The 19461-nt window shown below is 36.8% G+C and overlaps 2 protein-coding genes across 4 annotated transcripts in view; both read left to right on the forward strand.

Annotated features, from left to right (window-relative positions):
- The window catches only part of LOC100642540 (attractin-like protein 1), a 32200-nt gene extending 22009 nt beyond the window's left edge, over positions 1-10191 (forward strand). For all 3 annotated transcript variants that reach the window (XM_012316936.3, XM_048412410.1, XM_048412411.1), the window contains exon 12: positions 673-10191. In XM_012316936.3, the coding sequence (XP_012172326.2) occupies positions 673-918 (246 nt within the window). In that variant the 3' untranslated portion in view covers positions 919-10191. The remainder of the gene's footprint in view (positions 1-672) is intronic.
- A 5304-nt stretch (positions 10192-15495) lies between these two features.
- Positions 15496-19461, forward strand: part of LOC100644660 (octopamine receptor Oamb) — a 116385-nt gene continuing 112419 nt past the window's right edge. The window contains exon 1 of the mRNA XM_048412922.1: positions 15496-15514. The gene's annotated coding sequence lies outside the window, so the exon portion shown is untranslated. The remainder of the gene's footprint in view (positions 15515-19461) is intronic.

Here is a 19461-nt window from a genome sequence, read left to right on the forward strand (position 1 = left end):
ATTTATAATAACTCTTACTATCGAAGATGATACAAAATGACGAAGAGGATAAAGAAAAATGTCGATAACTGGAATAAACTTTCTCTCTGCTCTTATCAATATCGTTAGACGCGTATCTTCCAGCTACATATATACACTTTTTCTTATCCTTAAAAATAGTGGAATTAATTCAAATGCCCAATTTAAGCGAGACATCCTGCACATAAATACATATAGTAATCATATAGAGGATATTGCCAAACAAGAAGGGGATATTTATAGGGTTAGTTCTAGATATCAAAGCTGGTAAAAAAAAGTTTATGCATAAAACTGTAATTTTTTACAATAGATAAATTCGTGAAAGTAGGACTTCATCGTTTATTTATATACGAATATATGAAATAAAACATTGATATCATTCTGTTTCCATCTTCGAATCTACCATTTTGTAAAACTTTCCAAGATTTTTCACATAACATAAAAAATAAACGAGAATAGCGTTGGCGTCAATGTACGATTCAAATAAAGACGTCACTAGCGCCGTGGATTTCGATACTTTCGATTCCATGACGTTGCTCGCGATTCTCGTTCCCCGGCTCAAATTTATTTACGATAACGCAAATTTTACCAATTATTACAGTAAAAGTATGTGCGACTCGATGTTATTTGGTTTTGTTGGTGTAATATTTACAGGATGCCCCTAGTCCGATCGCGTTGGAGCCCTGTTGCGGTAACAGAGCAGCGGTCCTGTCGTTGCTAGTCAGACTGCCTACTGGCGGTGAACCTTATACGCCAGCTGGTCAGAGCGCTGGTTTAGCCGTAGCATCTGCGTTAGTTACGCTGGGTAGTCCGCGGAGGCCTTCTCAGGAATTGACGACGAAGGAACCGACAAAAACACGAAAGTCTGCCAGTCAACACCCAGATTCCACATGCATTTAGCGATAAGGGCACGAAAGTAGAGACTTTTAAAGTGGGTGACTATATGAGCCTTAGACATGTTTCTGTGATCTTGCCTTAGCGAACGGGCAGGACTGTTCAAACTCTTCGAACTCTGATAGAGTGAAGTGTGTAATTATTCATTAATTATTGTTCTTAATTTTTTTTTTTTTTCACTTTTTCCGTTCTTTTCATTTTTGTTCGTTCCGCGACGAATCTTCGTTTCAATCCGTATTTTCCAAGGTGAAAATCGCGTCCGTCATGCTCAACGGGTCGGTCAGTTAAGTGGTTCTACTAGTGTATGGATTTTCGTTGTGAAACGGGGGCCGGCCGTGTTTCGTTCAGCCGATATTTGGTAAGTAAATTAAGTCCATGAATCGTAAATCCACGGCATAACGTGTGGGCATAACACGCTTGACGGATTCGAGATTCCTTTCATCGTCATTTTAGTTCTTTCGTTTTTGCCGTGACGATGTACAGTGTTGTATATAGAACTGTCCTGCGGTTTATTTTTCTTCATTTACACGTTGCGATCGAACGGAATCGAGTTTGTCCCGCGATCATCGACGTGTATTTGAAAAAGGGGATATAAGAATAGAGATCGAACGTTGTAATAAAGTTAATATTCAGCGCTGTCCTTTAGTTACAAGTTTCGGTGAATCCGCGGGAGTGGTGGCTGAAAAAATTAGCGACAGATATCGGCGAACGAAATAATGTACGTATTGAGAAATTTGATTTGCCGGATATAGTACAGACGTGTAATTTTCGTTCTTCGTTTTTCTTGTATAGTTGTGTAAATACGTGTATGTTGTATATCCCAAGTGAAAGATCATGATCATGACACACGCGAATTGTACAGATATAAAATTGATTCGAAAGAAGAAGGAAAGAAGCGGAAAGCGAGTGACAAGGAATATATCATCTTTTGTGTATTTGTCTCTTTCTAGTAAGCGGTGAAGAATCAATTCTAAATTAACGGAAATGAATAGAGGCGTATCTTCGTATTCGGTATACCTATTTATCTATTGTGCCAAAGCATTTTTATATTGGTATCGTTATTAAAAAAAAAAAAAGAAAAAAAAGAAAAAGGGAGAAAAAAAGGTATTAGAACGTCATTGATGTAGATACGAATTTTCATTAACGAACTAATTTTAATCTCGAATGACTGTCATTAGCACAAGCATAAAAGTCCAATTTTTGGATTTTTATGACACGGCAGAATTCATTCCTTTCATTGATTTGTCTCTATTCGTTTCCATAGAGAAAGGATTCTTTATACGATCGAAAGATACGAATCAAGGAAGTTGTCCATTTTGCGTCGAGATTTCTTTCTTTCAAATACGACAGCGTAATTTCGATCGTATAACGTCCAACGTAATTTTAACGTAATAACGAAGTGGGAGGGGGCGGGGCGGAGGAAGGAGAAGAAGAATGTGGACGTTGCAATAAACTGTAAGAATCGCGGTTATTCTTCGGTCGTCGATAACGGTTTTTGTTTCGCTACAAGATGGCAGTGCTGGTTGTTTCACGTACCATGCCTAAAAAGCAGCGTTCAGACGCTCGATATTGTAATCAATATTCGTATGTGCCGACTATAATATCGATCGCGCGAACGCTCCTCCTTAACCTTAAATAGGTTTAAAACAGATAGAGAACGAAAAAAGACAAACAAACGTATATGTTACGTGGCTGTGGTTTATTTTTCATTTAACTATGTATTATCTTTCTTTCATTTATTTTACCGATATATACAAATTTCGTATATTTTTTACGTGGCTAATAAACGATAGCTGCTTCCGTTCTGAAATTTAGAATGATCTCACGTTCTTATTTTCTGTTCTGAATATGGAAGCAGCTCTTACTATCACGTGTTCCATAAAAAAGAAAGAAATTATTTTGTGCATTCTGCCGTGCAAAACAGTTTCTTATAACTAACCTATAACTTAAACCTTCAGCTCCAGCACTTGCATAGCATACACACAGAATATTTGCGTATACGCGTCGTCTATTTTAATCTCAGCTCCAATAATAGAGTTTTTAATGCGCGTGCAATTATTTTATCACACTGTTCGTAATAATTACGGGATCTCCTGCTTGTTGCACGGAATACGTACCAGAAAAGAGAGAAAAATACCGAATATAGGATTATCCGTTGTAGAACTTTTTATCTAATTTTCTTTTTATTCGCATAGTCGAGATCAGCTTTCAATGTTCAAATTTACTACGGTTAAACAGAGGATCCTGTAATTATTTTGTGCATGGTATAAGACTCGAATACACCAAGAGTGTCGATTTAGCATCTTTAAGTTTTGGTCGAACTTTCTTTCAGAGCACCAAACATTTTTAACCGATTTCTATATGTTTTGACAGTATATCACGAATACTGCGTAAAAGTATCAGTTACGAATCTAAGAAAACTAATATATTTTCTGTTTCTTTTATACACATCCCTACGGCTAATACCAGATCCGCCAGATATTTTGTTTTCAATGACTTCTAGATTATTCTTCCCGCATCAGTGGAATTTATCAAGTTTCCGAGATTTATTCAAATTATACCTCGACGCTATAATTTATTATTCCGTGAATGCATCCTTGTGCTTTGGGATCCAACGTAATTCTTAAAAATAAATTTCGTAACTCCAAAATTAGTACTTTTAATCATGATTTGTTGAGTTGAATAGCGTTAAAAAGTATAGACACCGGTGAAGAATCTTTGGTGTCCAAAAACGAGGTTTACCCTCGAAGTTTTCACAAAGAATACGAGTGATGTAGGCGGTTCTTTCGTCCTTTTCTTTTTTTTTTTTTATTTTATTTTATTTTATTTTATTTTATTTTATTTTATTTTAATCGTTGTATAGCACAGGATCAAGTGCAATGCATTACGTTTTACCATGTAATACTCATCGAGTTTCTTTCATTCTCTCTACTATACTCGAAGCCTCTTATTGTGAGGGTGCAACCAGACACTAACCAATACGTTGTACATGATTTAAATTGTGACAAAGTTACCCCTACTATTTTCAAGAATCGTTATTACCTTATCAGAAAAAGAGAATAAGAACTATTTACTCTTATCTCTTGATCGCGCTCTGGTTGCACTCGTATAGAGAATAGTGTATATTTTATTACCGTAAAGATAATTTAATTTTTTATACGACTGTTTTATTTTTGTTTGTTCTCTTTCTTTTCTCTCTCTCTCTCTTTCTTTTTTCTTCTTTTTCCCTTTTTTATTTTTTTTAACAGTGTAATAAAAGCGGCGAACTTTCTTTGTTCTGCGTAAGAATTTAGTTGTACATAATACGAGTATAAATAACGTTACATTATATTTAATGAAAGTAGGAGTACATATATTGGATAAATTGCTCAACTTTTGAGTAGATCCATCTTTATTACTTTCGACGATAGTTTTCTCTTTTACCAATCCCTTTTCTTTTTATATTTAAAAGTTAAGTTTCTGTTCACTCGAGGGGAAAGTATTTAATACAATGCCAAGAAATATACAAGATGAGAGAAATATTCGTGAAAAATCATTAGAAGACGATGCTTTGATCGATGAATATTCTTCGCCCCCGTTCTCTTTTTTATTCATTGCATTTATCGAGTTGTCTTACTGCCAACCTTTGTCTATTCCTTACTTAACTTCTACGATCTATCCGTCTTCGAACGCAAAATGCCTACCATTCATTCATACGTTTAATCGTTGGAACCTGTTGCTGCCAGGAATTTTTTTTCGGTGCGTGGTTATCAGGCAAATCTTTGTCTCGAAACTTTGTCCATGTATTAAAAATTGAAATTGAAAACAATATTTTTTTTCTTCTAAAGCCAATATCTTTGAAAAATAATGGAGAAATTACGGGTAATTATGGATTTTACTGTATCGTGGCCTCTATTGTACCAATTGAGAGTCAAAGACAATATAACGATAGCGAAAGAAGATCTACAAGTGTACGACTGACTTCAAACACGCTATAGCTTCGAAAGTCACAGATGACATTCTTGATACTTGAAGCAGCGCTGGGGCTAACCATGTAGACCCTAAACTAGGACAAAATCGCACACCGTTGTTGTTCATACACGTGATCTACTCTTCTTTAATTCGTCCAGAGATTTAGCCCTTTACTACTACTGTAAAATGAAGATATATTTCTTCTTCAGTGATTGACATTAAACGTTTAGTTTTTATAGAAAAGAAAATCAGACATAAACGAATGACACACGAATTTTCTGGAACGGTGTTGCTCAGTTTGGTTTTTAAGTGACTTGTCAGTTCATCGATATTATCGGTTGATCGATTACGTATTATGCAAAGAAGTTTGCACTCGATAGGAGAAGCCAAGGATTAGTCGTAGTATACTAAAGAGACAGAGACCATGGGAAAGAAAGAGAAAGAATTGAATAGCGACAATTTCGAAGAACGTTGTTCGGTTAATGCGTTCATATAATTCAGTCATAGCGTATGTAATAAACTAGACCAAATCTCTTAGATCGTTAATCCGTAAGGACGGGCGATTATAGCGTTGGACGTACGCAGTATAAATACGATGTTTCCCAAATGCCTTCGAGTTCTGTCGAAAGTAGAAAAAACAGAGACATCGTCATCGTCCAACGTCATCGTGCAATGTGTCTCGTATTGATCCTTGGACGAAGGAAACGCGCGGTTTAGTGTTCAACGTTTTTAAAGGAATATCGGATGGAGAAATGGAATGGGAAATGACGTAATAAAATTATATTGATGTCCGTCGTGGGATTTTAAAGGGATTGCGAAATTTTCAAGAGACAAGATCTGTATCTAGGGCCTAGGTTATGGCGGATCTGTACACGGTCTAGGATTCGTAGTAGCTCTTCGGGACTTTCGAGTCGAGGTCTCTAGAACGTTTAAGGCATCCAAGATACTTGGATCTACGGGAAAGCTAAACTTTGAGAGCTTTCAAAGTCTCTAGAATCTTTGTAATCTTCAGAATCGTTAGAATTTCTGGACTAGAATATCACTGAGATTGATAAGATGCTTCTAGGATAAATATTGCTTCCGTTCTACACAGAACGTCAAGGATTTCGACTATCTGTATAACTCGTGAGATTTCTATGATTTCTAGGACTTTTCTTTTTCTAATAATCGTTGTTAATTAAGGATCTCCAGGATTTCTAAAACTTGTAGGATCTTTATCCCGATGCTAAAGCTCTTATTATCCTTGAAACGTCCTCTAGCAACTTGAAGACATCTCTGGGATTTCTTTCCAACATCTCTAGCTATATGTAAATATGCGCATTTAGACCTTTGAAAATTGAAAAAACGACGCGACATCGATATATTATAAACACGATTGTTCGTCCATTACAGGAACAGGATAAAGAAAAATTATTCATATTCATTTACCATATTCCATGTTTTCTTCCTTCCCCTTTTATTCCCCTTATTCTCTTTCGAAGATGATCGACGAGATTGATACAAGAATTTTTATTCGTAAGCTCGCGGTCCAGCCTCGAACCGAGTTTGGCGTTTAACGTTTAAGAATACTTAACTTAACGTGTAAGTACGATAGGTAGGTAGGTAGGTAGGTAGGTAGGTAGGTAGGTATATTACAATAACGAGTATAGCTTGCAACAACAATTTTTCTAGGACACAATTGAAAATATTTATTTTTATTCAATCGTAAGCGTAAGGGTACTGTTTGATAAAACGACAAAAAAAATTAAACGAAATAAAATGAAATAAAAGAAAGAAAGAAATAAATGAAAGAAAAAACGGTGAACCATTATTAATTATAAGAGGGAGAAAGAGAGAATGCGGTAGCGAGTATACGTTAAAATAAAAGTATATACGTAATACTGTGCAAAAGTCCAGAAATCTAGAGACCATCCATTAAACGAAAATGTTTCAGCGATATTTTATTAGAAACTGTCAGAAATCCAAGACTTTTCGATTAAATCGTAAAAGAAGAAAAAATGTTGTCATTGTCGAGCAGATAATAATTTTCTGTGGCAATAGCTGTTTTCATAACAAATATCACAAAAATGTAATACATTTCTCTGTCTTGTTATTCTTCGATATGTAAATTAAAATAGATAGATAGCGTAGGACTTTTGCAGGGTATTTTATTTCTAGAACTTTTTGCGTGTACAGCTCCGTTTAAATCATCGTACACACATACATAAATTAACGAACGGAGAATCGAACACACCTACGACAACACATAGAGGATAAGAGAATCGTTACTCTTAAAACACGTGTGCTCGGCGTTCCTGTATATGTACGTGTATGTTGCGCGTATGATAATTGAGTCGGCGATACAGATTGTGCGCAGGATGTTATCATTGCCTTGTTGTCATAGTTCTCATTAACGTCATCTGTTAGGAAGAGAGGAAGCACTCCAATTGTCAGAGTTCAGGGTCTTACCGGCGTTGTAAGTGGAAATGACCCGTCACTAGTCCGACACTATCGTCCTCTCTCTCTGCATACGTTTCGAAGAATATACATACATACGTATATCGAATATTTTGAAATTATTTTATAGCATTTTCAAATACATACAACTGTCGTAAAATATACATATGTATTTACATACTGTTTTTTTATGTTAGATAAAATGGTAATAAATTTATTTATCGTATACCAGCATTTTGATATATTTTAATTCGTGGAAAATTGGTAATACGAAGCGGAACAACTGCGAAGAATTTCCGTCTGTATTGTTAAATCGTATTGTTACATTTTATTTCAAAGTTTCAGTTTTCCAGACACGTATATTTTTATTCCAAAATTCAGATAAACTTTGTCTCAAAGTTCTAGGTAAGATACTTTCTCTTACTTTAAAATTCTATCCTAAAAAAGGAATATAAATGATTAACTTTTTCATCGATCGGGGATTCAAGTGCGGCTACACACGGATCGACTGGCGAGAAATTTTAGTCAAACCACATCTACGTTAGGCAGCCACGATTGAAACGATCAAGCCGTTTAACCAAAAATAGAAGAATGCGCTATTTTTAGTCGGCGGACTATGCAAGTTTTGAATAATTTTAAAGTTGCCTAATGTAAACGAGATTTAAGTCGTTCCATGCGATAGGAAAAATTTGGTCTATCAGTTGACTCAACCAATTGCACAACCAACTGTCCGACCAATTTAGTTGACCCGTGCGTGTCCGCTCTAAGAATGCAACGATACGAGCCTCGATCAAAGTCAACAACAGTGTCGTATCAAAGAGGTTAAGCGGTTAAAGTTAAGGAAATAAAATTACACCATTTCTATTCGCTGTATATTATCACGCTTTATATTTCAAGTTATATATTTTCTTTTCCCAAAATTGTAATCTACCAAAAGTTATCGATTTTTCCCTCTACGGTGACGTTAAAGAGAGCAAATTGCAAATTTTGAACTCTCTATATTATTCGATTTTGTTTCAAATTTTTATTCGACATATCTTTCAGAAAAATCTTCATTTACCGAAGATTCTCTCATCTTCCCTTCCAAAAAAAGAAGAAAGAAAAAAGAAGAAAAGTTTATCAATGATTCAGAACAAATAATTAGTTTTCTTTTATTTGGCTGAAGGAATCGCTCCTTTGACATTTGGAGTCTTCTCAGAACCGTCTGTTAAAATCACACGAGCTTGATTGCGATTGTTCTCGTCTTATACGTACGTGTCTTGTCATTCGTATATACATACATATAGTAGTAATCGAAATCTATTTGCGGCGTTCAGTCGAGACGGCAAGAATGGCTTCCGTGTACTATATTTAGTCTACGATCAATTCCCTCTTTCTTTTTTATTCCCTCTTCGTCTAATTTACTAGTGCGCATATGCAAAAAAAAGGGATCAATTCCTCTTCGTGAAAAATATAATATAAAGAACGAAAACGAAGCTTCGTATCGTATCGATCGTTTATCGGTTATGGGAGAATCGACGGCAGATTTCACGTTATTCGACGAATTTGTATACTCGTTTTATTTGCTGAAAAGAATATGTCGAATAAAACAATAATCTCTTGATGAACGACTCGATCGAAATTTCTTCGGCAAGGTATATTCTTCCCACTTGCGTTCTAATTTGTGTGTCGTCATGTTCTTGCCCTCTTTTTCATTGTTCAGCTAATTATTCTATCGCTCTAATCGCGTCACATGCCCTTTGCAACGTCAAGGAAAATGCAATAATCAAAGAAAATTGAAAATCGGTCGGTCGTTGGATCTAAAGAACAATGACGTATACATCGTATATACCGTACATCTATCTTTATATACATACCTATCTATGGGAAATTTAAAAGTGTAAAAACGATATACAGTACTTTCTATGATATTTAACCTTTTAAACCTTTTACTCTCGATTCGCTGTAACAAATTATTAGCTAACAAAATGATAAAGGTGCCATTTCTTAATTAAATTAATTAAAGGTCGTTCATTTTTTACGAAACATGTTGTGATTTTAGCGCGTTATGTTTGCCTCGTAATCGCTTGAATAATAAGAATATCACACTAAACCTATTTTCACCTCGATTGAAAAAGGATTACGATCAAGCTTCTGTCTTATATGGGCACGGTTAACCGTCCGAGATGTGCACCCTGTGTAAGAAACGGCTAGTAATAAATTCATACGTGTACATACTTTTACCGCTTATCGTTAAACTCATCGAGCTTCCTATTTCAAATATCATAAACACGAACACGAAATGATTTTTCACCTTTGCTTTTCGAGACATACATCAACGAGGTATCACACATGGCGAAACTGTAACGTCGCAGTTACGCTTTGTTTCGTTTTTGCAACCTTATCGTACACAACTAAAAATTCTAGATAAAAGAACGTTACTATTACGGAGTCAACGGATTAAGAGATGAAAGGAACAAATACCAGCTTAGCTCCGTTTATTCGCTTATCTTTCAGAAATATACAAATGTACGTAAAAACGCGTGGCCTAACACGTTATACGTATGTCAATTTTTCCAAAACCTTGAAAGGAAAGATCAAAACGTTTCTTTTTCGGAGATCAACAGAAGAATTGCCAATGTGATTCGATGACGATACTTTCTCAAACAGTGGCAAATGTCATTTTTTTCAATGGAACTCTATGAGAAAGAAGAAAAGCACGTATCATGCTCGTATTTTTGCGCTGAAAATTTCAACGAAGATAGGCGAAAGGGAAAGCGAAAGAGAAATTGTATTGTAGATTATTAACATGTACGAGTGTGAATGTAGGAGTGGAATAAAATGTATTGTATTATATTAAACGAGACAGATATTGTTTAAATAAAGGTGATATACATAAAGTTTCTTCATTAACATTCGTCAATTTATTCGCTGTATTATCCTCTCTATGTGCGTATATGTACATACGTATATGATGATTCTTCCATGCTTTAGCATGGTCGTATCTCTTTGGTCTCGTAAAATTCGTAGAAAAAGCTAGTTAAATCGAGAAGTTTAGCATGGTATCGCGAATTCCTCTTTTCCACCTCTATGCTCCTCTCTTTTACAAAAACAAGTAGCAGAAACGATTCGACGTTAACCAGGGCATCGAAACGAGCGAGAACAAAGGGTTTTAATAAAATGTCGACTTGAAACGCGTGTGTGGTATGGTAGTTGGAGGAACAGGATATTAAGCTATCCGCGACAGAACGGTGAGCGAAAAAGGGATGCAGTTGATCGCCGAGATAGCTTATACTGGCTGTTCTATCTTCTTCCTTTCATCTTGCGACAGTTTTCATTCCACAAATGGACATGGCACGCGCGTCTTTTCAGACACGAGAATCAAAACCGCTACATGCCATCCAGATCAAACAGAATCGAATTAAAAGAAACCAGGGCCCGTTTCTCGATAGACCTTCCGTCATGAATATCGACGAGTACCGGATATAAAATAGGATTCTGTGGATTCTGTGGATTTTGAAACTCCGTGTTACGGGGAAAATCGATTTCTAACCAACTGACTAATTTAAAGTTTCGTTCCCGGTGTTTTGTGTCGGATTCGAATAAATATCTTTTGCGAGAGAAACGTCAAATATGATACGTCGGAGTGTTGTTTCAATCTATGCTAGAAAATTACCAAGTTTAGAAAATTCGGTATAATTACGCGTTCTATGGAAGCTTCTGTAGAAACCGAGAATTCGAAAGAAAAACGAGCTTAGTTATTACCTCACAAATTACCTTAACTAATTTTCTCGTGGTAAAGCACTATTGATCGCGATTGGAAACAGTATCTGTCGATAAAATAATTCTTTGCATAAATCTTATAAAATATTTAGGAAATTGTAATTTTATAGAAATCGAGGTTCCTTACGCGTTCATCGTTCAAATCAACCGCATCAAACAGAACTCGACAATTTTCCTTGGCGGTTTGCTTAGCCCGACGGTTTACTCGGCAAACCTGTTTGTCGACAACTATGATATATACTGAAACGAGAGGAAAAACGGGGCGAAAAGTAAAGAACAAAAATTTGGAATACAACGGCTCTGTTGTCCGAAGGATTACATGAAAAATTACCAACGAACGAGAGCCGAGAGTTCAGCGCGGTTCGTCGAACAGAAATTGAAAGGATTCGCGCCTGCTTGAACTCAAATATTTTCTCGGCCTTAAAAAAAGAGCTACCGCGAGACGCTGAACGAACGATATCCGGAAACTCGTTTTTTCGCGTCGTGCGTGGCCGGGCGGAGTCGAGCATAGAATCGACGATGTTCTTTTTTTCCAATTTATTTTATTCTTGGATTACTTTACCGCCAGTAACGGGTCTGCCTGTGTCGCGGCCACGGGAGAGTTCCTTTAAGAAAAGTTAGCCTCGTGGATGTTCGTCTTTTTCCAGCAATGCGGAACTATTGTTCCGGTATTCCGTGGCGCGCGCGTCTTTAGTTTCCGTTAAATGCGTTTCCAGTTTTTCTAATAAAATACTGATCGCCTTATAACATAAATATATTAGTACGAGTGTCGCTGGCGAGTAAATTGTCGATGGAGTAGGCGGTGAAAGCAGCTTGGTCGTGGTAGATGTTGCAAAGTCGAAGATTCCTCGGTAAGCCAACTCGAACAGAAGGTATCCGAGATGCAATCGTTTACCTAGCAAACAAACAGCCACAGTTTCTAGTTATCGAATGCCTCGTAAACTTCCGGATGATTTGCAGCGGTGCCAGCTAACTCGTGAAATTCTCGTAATTAGAATTTGCGAATCTCTGCACCCTGCCACCACGCACCGCACCGTTAGTAATTGGGGTAAACATCGAGTCTTTCCGAGCGAATCAAATAAGTTGCTCGAGTAGCGGTGGTCGATTTTCCAGGGCTGCAATCGCATGCAATCACATCGGGAATTGATTCGAGGATGCAGCAAGATTGGTTGAAAAGTTTCTTTTACAAACCAACGTCTTTGTTCTTTATTATTCGATTCAATGATATATCGATCGAATTACCTATTTTTCCTTAATTAAGCCGAAATTTATAAAGCCAACGTTATCGATACAACATCACGTTTATTAATTGGTCGTATTTTTTCTTTTATTTTCATCGTTGCGGAATGTCAGCTTATCGCCAAAACACTTTACGTTTAATTTCGTAATCGTCGAATTTCCAGCAAATTTCCATACAATATTACTGGGTAAGTTTAAAGCGGCAGGTATTTAGAAATTATTCCTGTTATCGCGTATACTTGGTCCGATTGTTGCGACAGGAATAGAAAATTTCATCTACCCTATTACGAAATTTATTCAACTTCTATCCAAGCTCGGCCAACGACGGGCTATTAATTTAAAATTCGATTAAACTTACTTTCGGTGTAGGGTAAAATAAATATTAATTTATTCGAGTAGAATGTTAGAAAATTTCGCTGTGAAACCGCCTTACACGCTAACGAATAAATATGTCCATAAATATTCCATTTCTTTATTCATACGTGTATGTAAATGGACTTCCAACAGGCCGAAAAATTTTCCTAGATAACGGTAGCTGTTGCGCTGTGTACATGATAACGTTACGTCCATTCAACTAGTCACCTTTGTCGTTAACGCTAAATGGACATTGAGAAATAGGACGATGGTCGAGTACAAGATTACCGAATTAATCGGACGTAGCGCACAAAGAAATCCTATATGTATCCACGAAACAAATTCTCCAGATAAATCCTACCCTATTGTGGACACTATATTATACCATACCGCGTCATCCTATAATCCTGCTATCCTCTTCCTCCAGTTTCATCCATTCCATCTTCGTCCGCGATGTATGAAATTGATTCTAATGCAAAATATTAAATTTCTACCAAATTCCGATTCGTTATACAATAACGACGATTATGATTTTAGTTACATCAAGTAATTAGTCGGGCAGGTCAATATTTTGCGCACGATAATTTCTTTGCCTCGGCAGAATCGGTAAAACGAAGAACCTTCGCTTTACAAAATAAAATATCGCACACGACTCGAATAACGCATTCTGTACGCGTATCGAGTGATATAATAACACGGTAGCATGTAACAAGCGAATAAATTTTTGTCGTTGCGTCTCGGATCGTGTTCGTTTTTGTTTCACACGGAGGTTATAATCGGTCTTTTTAACCCCGTTTGTTGGATCGACACGCGCCGACAGACCGAGACGAGCAAATATTTTCATTGTTTCCGGAATAATATCGAGGATGAAAATCAACCGAGAATAATGAGATAGATCGTATACGGGTGAAAAAGGAAATTCCAGATAAGCGACGCGATCCTCGTATTTACAATCGAGATTATATCGCCTTTTTACACAATATTAAACAATTTTCTAGCAAATTCTCAATTCCATTATTTTCTTTTTATTACGAACCTTATAGTACAGTTAAAACGCGTAATTGAAGAAATTCTATTACGGAAGCAAGCCCAGAATATTGGTAGGTTTTTGCTGTCTTGGTTAACCATGTGTAAAAATATTCGCTTTGAGAACAATTCTAGTAGATAATTCCAGAAAATAACCGGGAATAATGTATACGATTTAATTATGCGGATACGAAATCTGTTTAGCGTGTTATCGATCTATGACGCGGCAAAATTCTAATTCCATCCGTTTATTCAATTTGACTAGCGATCTCATCGAATCGAAGCTACGATATTTTATACCAGGATTTACGCATATACATATACACTTCGCTTTTACGCTATTAATTGTCAACTTTCGAAACCTCTAATTGTTGTATAATTAGAGGTTTCTGAGTAACAGATTGAATCATCGTTGTTGATAATATAAATGTATGGCTCGTCGATCGTGTCTTTAAATTTAGCTGTTCTTATTAGCTACTTAAAACTTTTGCGGACACGATCGCTGTCAAAAAATATCGATATCGAGAGACGAATTACCGGAGGTTTAGCGAACAGCCGGCGCCGACAGCGAGACGAATTATTTTAATACGAAATCACCGTCGGTGAGCATCTGTTCGGTTCTCAGGATCGGACAAACGGATTCGCATAATTACCGCGCGAAAACTCCGTGGCATTCTTTTTTCTTACTTTTGTCGTTTATGGGCGAAACCATTAATTTCTCTATGCAATGATATAGATGTTATTATCTCTACTTTGAAACACAGATCGCAGAGAAAAGAGAGATTCTATCTTATCCCTGAATAATCCTAAGCTATTTACCTAATCTCTGGAATCGTCGAGATATTACTAATTCCTTCGAAAGCCGGAACTTGCGCGGAACTTTCCAACGAATCGCGAACCCCGGCCACTCCTAATTCCAACGTTTGGCACGCCTGCCAGTCGCTAATTCCTGAAAACTGTCTTGCCCCTCGTTTTACCGTATCCGCCACTAACGTAATTCATTAAATACGTTAAATTTGGCTGTCTTGACGGTCCATTCTCTGTTCGATTCCACCAAACATCTGGTCGAAGAAAACGCGTTTCGCTTCCGTTTCGTGTGATCGTATTACTTTATCGGGAAACTATAGTTTACTACTGTCTATACTCGGGAAATTATAGCAGTATAGAAACTAAGTATAATTTATTGCCACCTAGAAAAAGCGGCACGAAAAAGGGACGAGAAAGGGACGAGAAAGGGACGAAAAAGGGACGAAAAAGGGACGAAAAAGGGACGAAAAAGGGACGAAACGTAGGCTTTTATAAAGTAATATTCTGTTTCGAGGTAATCAGGCAATATAGAAGAGGCAACGCGAAAAGTTTTCGACTTTTAAAAGCCCGTGTTCTGTCGTCCTTCTGATAATTATAATTATTCGATAATCTTAAGTGGTCTTTTAATTTCGTAGAAATTCTATTGCACGCAAAAGTTCACAAATTAATCGTTCCGATAAACTCGTAATAACGTAATCTTGTCAAGGCGCTAAATTTTCTATTCGATATACTAATTTTCCGCATAAATTGCTAGATAATAAACAGGCTTATAAGCAAGCAACTATGTATGTATTTCAGTTCTTTCATCTTGGTGCTTCAAAGCAAGGGCAGACCTTCCCTCCATCTCCATCCTTTTGAATACTTGTAAAGAAAATTACCTTCGCCATGGTAGAAAGCGAGGAGTAGAAAAGCGTTGGCCAACCAAGCGGGTAATTCTATCATGGTTCGCCGTAAACGAGTACCGGAAGCTGTCCCCAAGACATTCCGTCACACCGCGTCGACGCGATGGTGCGCTGTCTGCCGAGTGGTGAGTTCCTTCTAGTTTACGTTAGACGAATCTCTATACAGGATATACTATTTCGCTTTATTTTCTATTTATATTCTTTGCTTGTAAAATTTGTTTGAAAATTGTAAGAGAAACAAACTTGTACTCGCACGTCTGAGTTAACACGTCCACCGCCGCGTCACCGAATACCAACTTTCGAACATAACGAACCTTCCGCCTCTCCGCTATGGCCTCTTTTTCATCGAATTTCCCCTATTTGCGAAACCGATATTTCCGTCGCTTTCCACAAAACTGACACAACGTTTCGTTCTCAACGAAACAAACGTTAATCGAGCTTTTGCAGGCTAAAGTAACATAACGTAGTAAGTATCATCGTATGCCTATCATCTTATTATCGATTGAAACTTTCAGATAAATGTTACGCGATGAATAATTTGAGATACATATATAATTAATCTTCTGTACTATGATTAGCCGTGAGGCGATGATAATTGATATCTGATATTACACACACGTACATACGCGTCAAATCTTTTCAGAAATATTTTATGAAAATTCGTCTTCACGTAATTCAGGAATCTTATAATTCTGTGTTTTGAAAATTTTACTTCACTTCAGAGCAATTGGGATGATAATCATCGGTGCGGTACACGAAAAACTTCCATAAATATTATATTTGGAATTTTTCATTCGTTGTTATAATTAGAATCGGTGAAACGAGTTGGAAGCTAACGTTCGAGTCACCCCTTGGCGAGGTTTAACGCACGCGTGGATGAGCGATACCCTGTGTAACCGTAACCGAACGAGGCTTCTTTCCTCGAGTGGCTCAGCTTTCGATCCGGGATGCTCGTTTCTTATCACGTTTCAACGGCTACGATAACTTTCTTGCTGAAACTCATTGCCAAAGTTTCGAGCAACCTTTCAAACGCATCTCCGTGTAAAATTAACCTGACGTGCGATCGCGGGGCTCGAACATTGGCAACAAAGTTACATTCCAATTCCCAACACCGTTCTACCGCGATGATAACGATATATGTTATAATATTACATTATATTATATTATATTATATAGTATTATAGGTAGACATTGTAGATAGGTATAACAAATAAAAATCTGTAGCAAAAATTTGCTCGTGACATTTCTACTTTAATTTCTTATTCGACGATTATTAAAAAAATCTACTTTTATAAAATGTAAATTATGACAAGCAGAATTTTTGTCTCGGCTTTTGCGTCTCGATGAAAGAAATATTCGGAATTTCCAAATTTCTAACCAAACGTTTATTACTCGATCGTTGGGAATTGTAATTAATTCGAAATGCTTAACAAGATGAATTTCATTTTGAACTGTTCTAGAACTTTTTCCAACATTTCTCTTACGATCCGTTGTTCTTTCATTTTAATTATTAACGAAAAGGCTGAAAGTTTTCAAATTGCAAATTACGATCAATTTCGAAAAACGTTAAAACTGATCTGTTGTATCTCCTTTTCCGTGAATTTCCTATTTCTTCGAATCGTGATTGGCGACCAAATTTCTCTCAAAAACACTAGTTTTTACTTCTGACAGAAAAATTTCGGATGCGTTAATATCATTTCTAAATTGATTCAGAACAAAGTTATATAAACACTTTGAGATCTCGCCGAGAATTGGATGAAACGAAATGAAGATCGGAAAGAGACATTCTCGCGTTTAAAGTACATCGAGATCCCTGTCCAACGACAGGTTCAAAGAGAGCTTTTTCGTAAAATGTTCGGTAGGTTAAGCGGTAGCAGTGGCGGCACAGAGAAATAACAATTTCTGGCCGTATAAGTCTATCAGAGGGAAGAAAGGAAACGAGGGGCAAGATGCGTTGGTTGTTTCATCGGTGGAAGTGAAGGAGCACAGTTTGTTCCTCTCAGAAAGAGAGACACGTTTGGTTATTAAACGTCTAGAACCGTTGTTGCGTTTTCAAGCGTTTCCAAGCGTTTCCAAGCATTTCCAAACGTCGGCAACGACGAACAAAGCATCGTTTCAAGCATGCACACAGTCACTGCGATTTACATTTCGGAGTGATTCGGTTGCTTTTTCCGTTGCTTTTTTCGTGCTTCCGTTCTAAATATTCCGGATCGTCCTAGGAAATTGTAGCCGCCAAAATCGAAAGATCCTTTTACGTCTCTCTGTTATTAGGATTCCTTCGATTCCTGAATCGAACCATTGTACTTGGATTTTCACAGTGTATTTATTCCATTATGACGCAAGATGATTATAGATCGTAGATTATATAGATTATATATATATATTATATTGATTATAGAGAACCTTATAGATTAGATTCGATAACTATTGGTACGAGTCAAACGTTTTCAATTTTAATTTTAATTTCGTAAGGATATTAGGCATTTTACTTTTCATTTCCTACGTTGCATCGCAATATAATGCAAGACAAACGACGAAATTTCGGAATTTCCGTTGATCCAAAAAAAGTTTACAACGTCTGTACGTTTAATAAATCTATTGGAAAAATGATACAGCTTTTCACGCTTTGTTTTAGTTCACGCGTAATATAATTTTCGATGCTGAACGCGCAATTCGATTTAGAGGGATCTCTCTGTTGACCGAAAATATTAATTACGTTTAATCCACTTTTATTCGTATCGTGGTAAGTGAAAACTGTTCTTGCTCATTTAGTTCATAAGTTGTGAAATTTTTCTTTAGCGAATTCTACGGAAACTCGAGTAACTTTAAACCAACCGTATTATCACCGAAACATGTACAAGTACTATTGGATTAGCAATCTAGCTTCGTGTACGTAAGTTATTGATACAAACGAATTGTGAACTGGTATATAAGGTTATCGGTGATCCGCATCAGCTTCGATCAGGCTACTATATTTTACGAGCAGGTACTATGTATACCTTCGATATTTTATACATACCTGCGTCGTATGTATATTCTTTATATATTGTGTCGTTACCGCGTAAACATCTGCAGCGTAATAACGGATAAAAAGATTATTTCAACTTTTACAAGAATCGGACGATTCTCGCAGTTTTTAAATTATCGCAAAGATGAGATTCGATCGATTAGAGAGAAGAATCTCATGGCAGACGGCTTGGAATATGAAAATCCGAGTAAGTTCGAAGAGAAGCGGTGGGCCACGTCGCAACGATGCTTACGGGACTTATTAATTAGGAGTTTTAATTAACCGGTACCTGGTAATTGAACGTAATTAGCTGCTGACATACAGCCAAGCTCGGCAGAAACGCTATTATAAATAGTTGTTGGTATTCCCTGTGAAATTCACTGCACGGAAGCTATAGCGGACCTCGTTCCGATAAATTGACATTTTTTCCAAAAAATTCACCTATCACCGAATAACGAGGAAATAGGAAATACGTATCTAGAAGTTAGATATAGATAAATGAAATATTTCATCGTTCCGAAATATCCCAGACTACGATTTTTTAACTTTGGCCTATTAAAAATTAGAGTCTCGAATAGAAACAAAATTTTTTCCCTCGTAGCTTTTGTTGTATAATTTCGAAAACGGAGCTGAAAATATCGTATAAAAAAAGATTTCATACGCAACCACGAATGAAATCATAGTTGTATGATTGTTTTATGTTTTTTTTATAACACAACTCGGCAGAATTTTTTCAGTTGCATTTTGATTCGTCACCGGATAAAGTTATTCGCAGGTGGTCGCAGTCACGCCAACGATAAGCGTTTCACAGCAAAATATCCACGATTAATTGATTTTACTTTTCTTTTTCTCTCTCTTTATTGAACAATTTTGTTGAAAGTATCAGCGATCGACGAAACGAAGCTCTATGATGGCCCGGATTCCTAAGTAGTTTCTCTTTTTTCTCTCAGGTTAGAATACAAGACAATCGATAGCTATTTCATCGGTTCGCAATTTTTTCTTCGGCACAGCCATTGTTTCAGACGATGATCGAACCAGTCCGATCGCGTACTCTCGAAAGATTAT

Source organism: Bombus terrestris, chromosome 15 (genome assembly GCF_910591885.1).
Source record: "Bombus terrestris chromosome 15, iyBomTerr1.2, whole genome shotgun sequence".
Taxonomy (NCBI): Eukaryota; Metazoa; Arthropoda; class Insecta; order Hymenoptera; family Apidae; genus Bombus; species Bombus terrestris.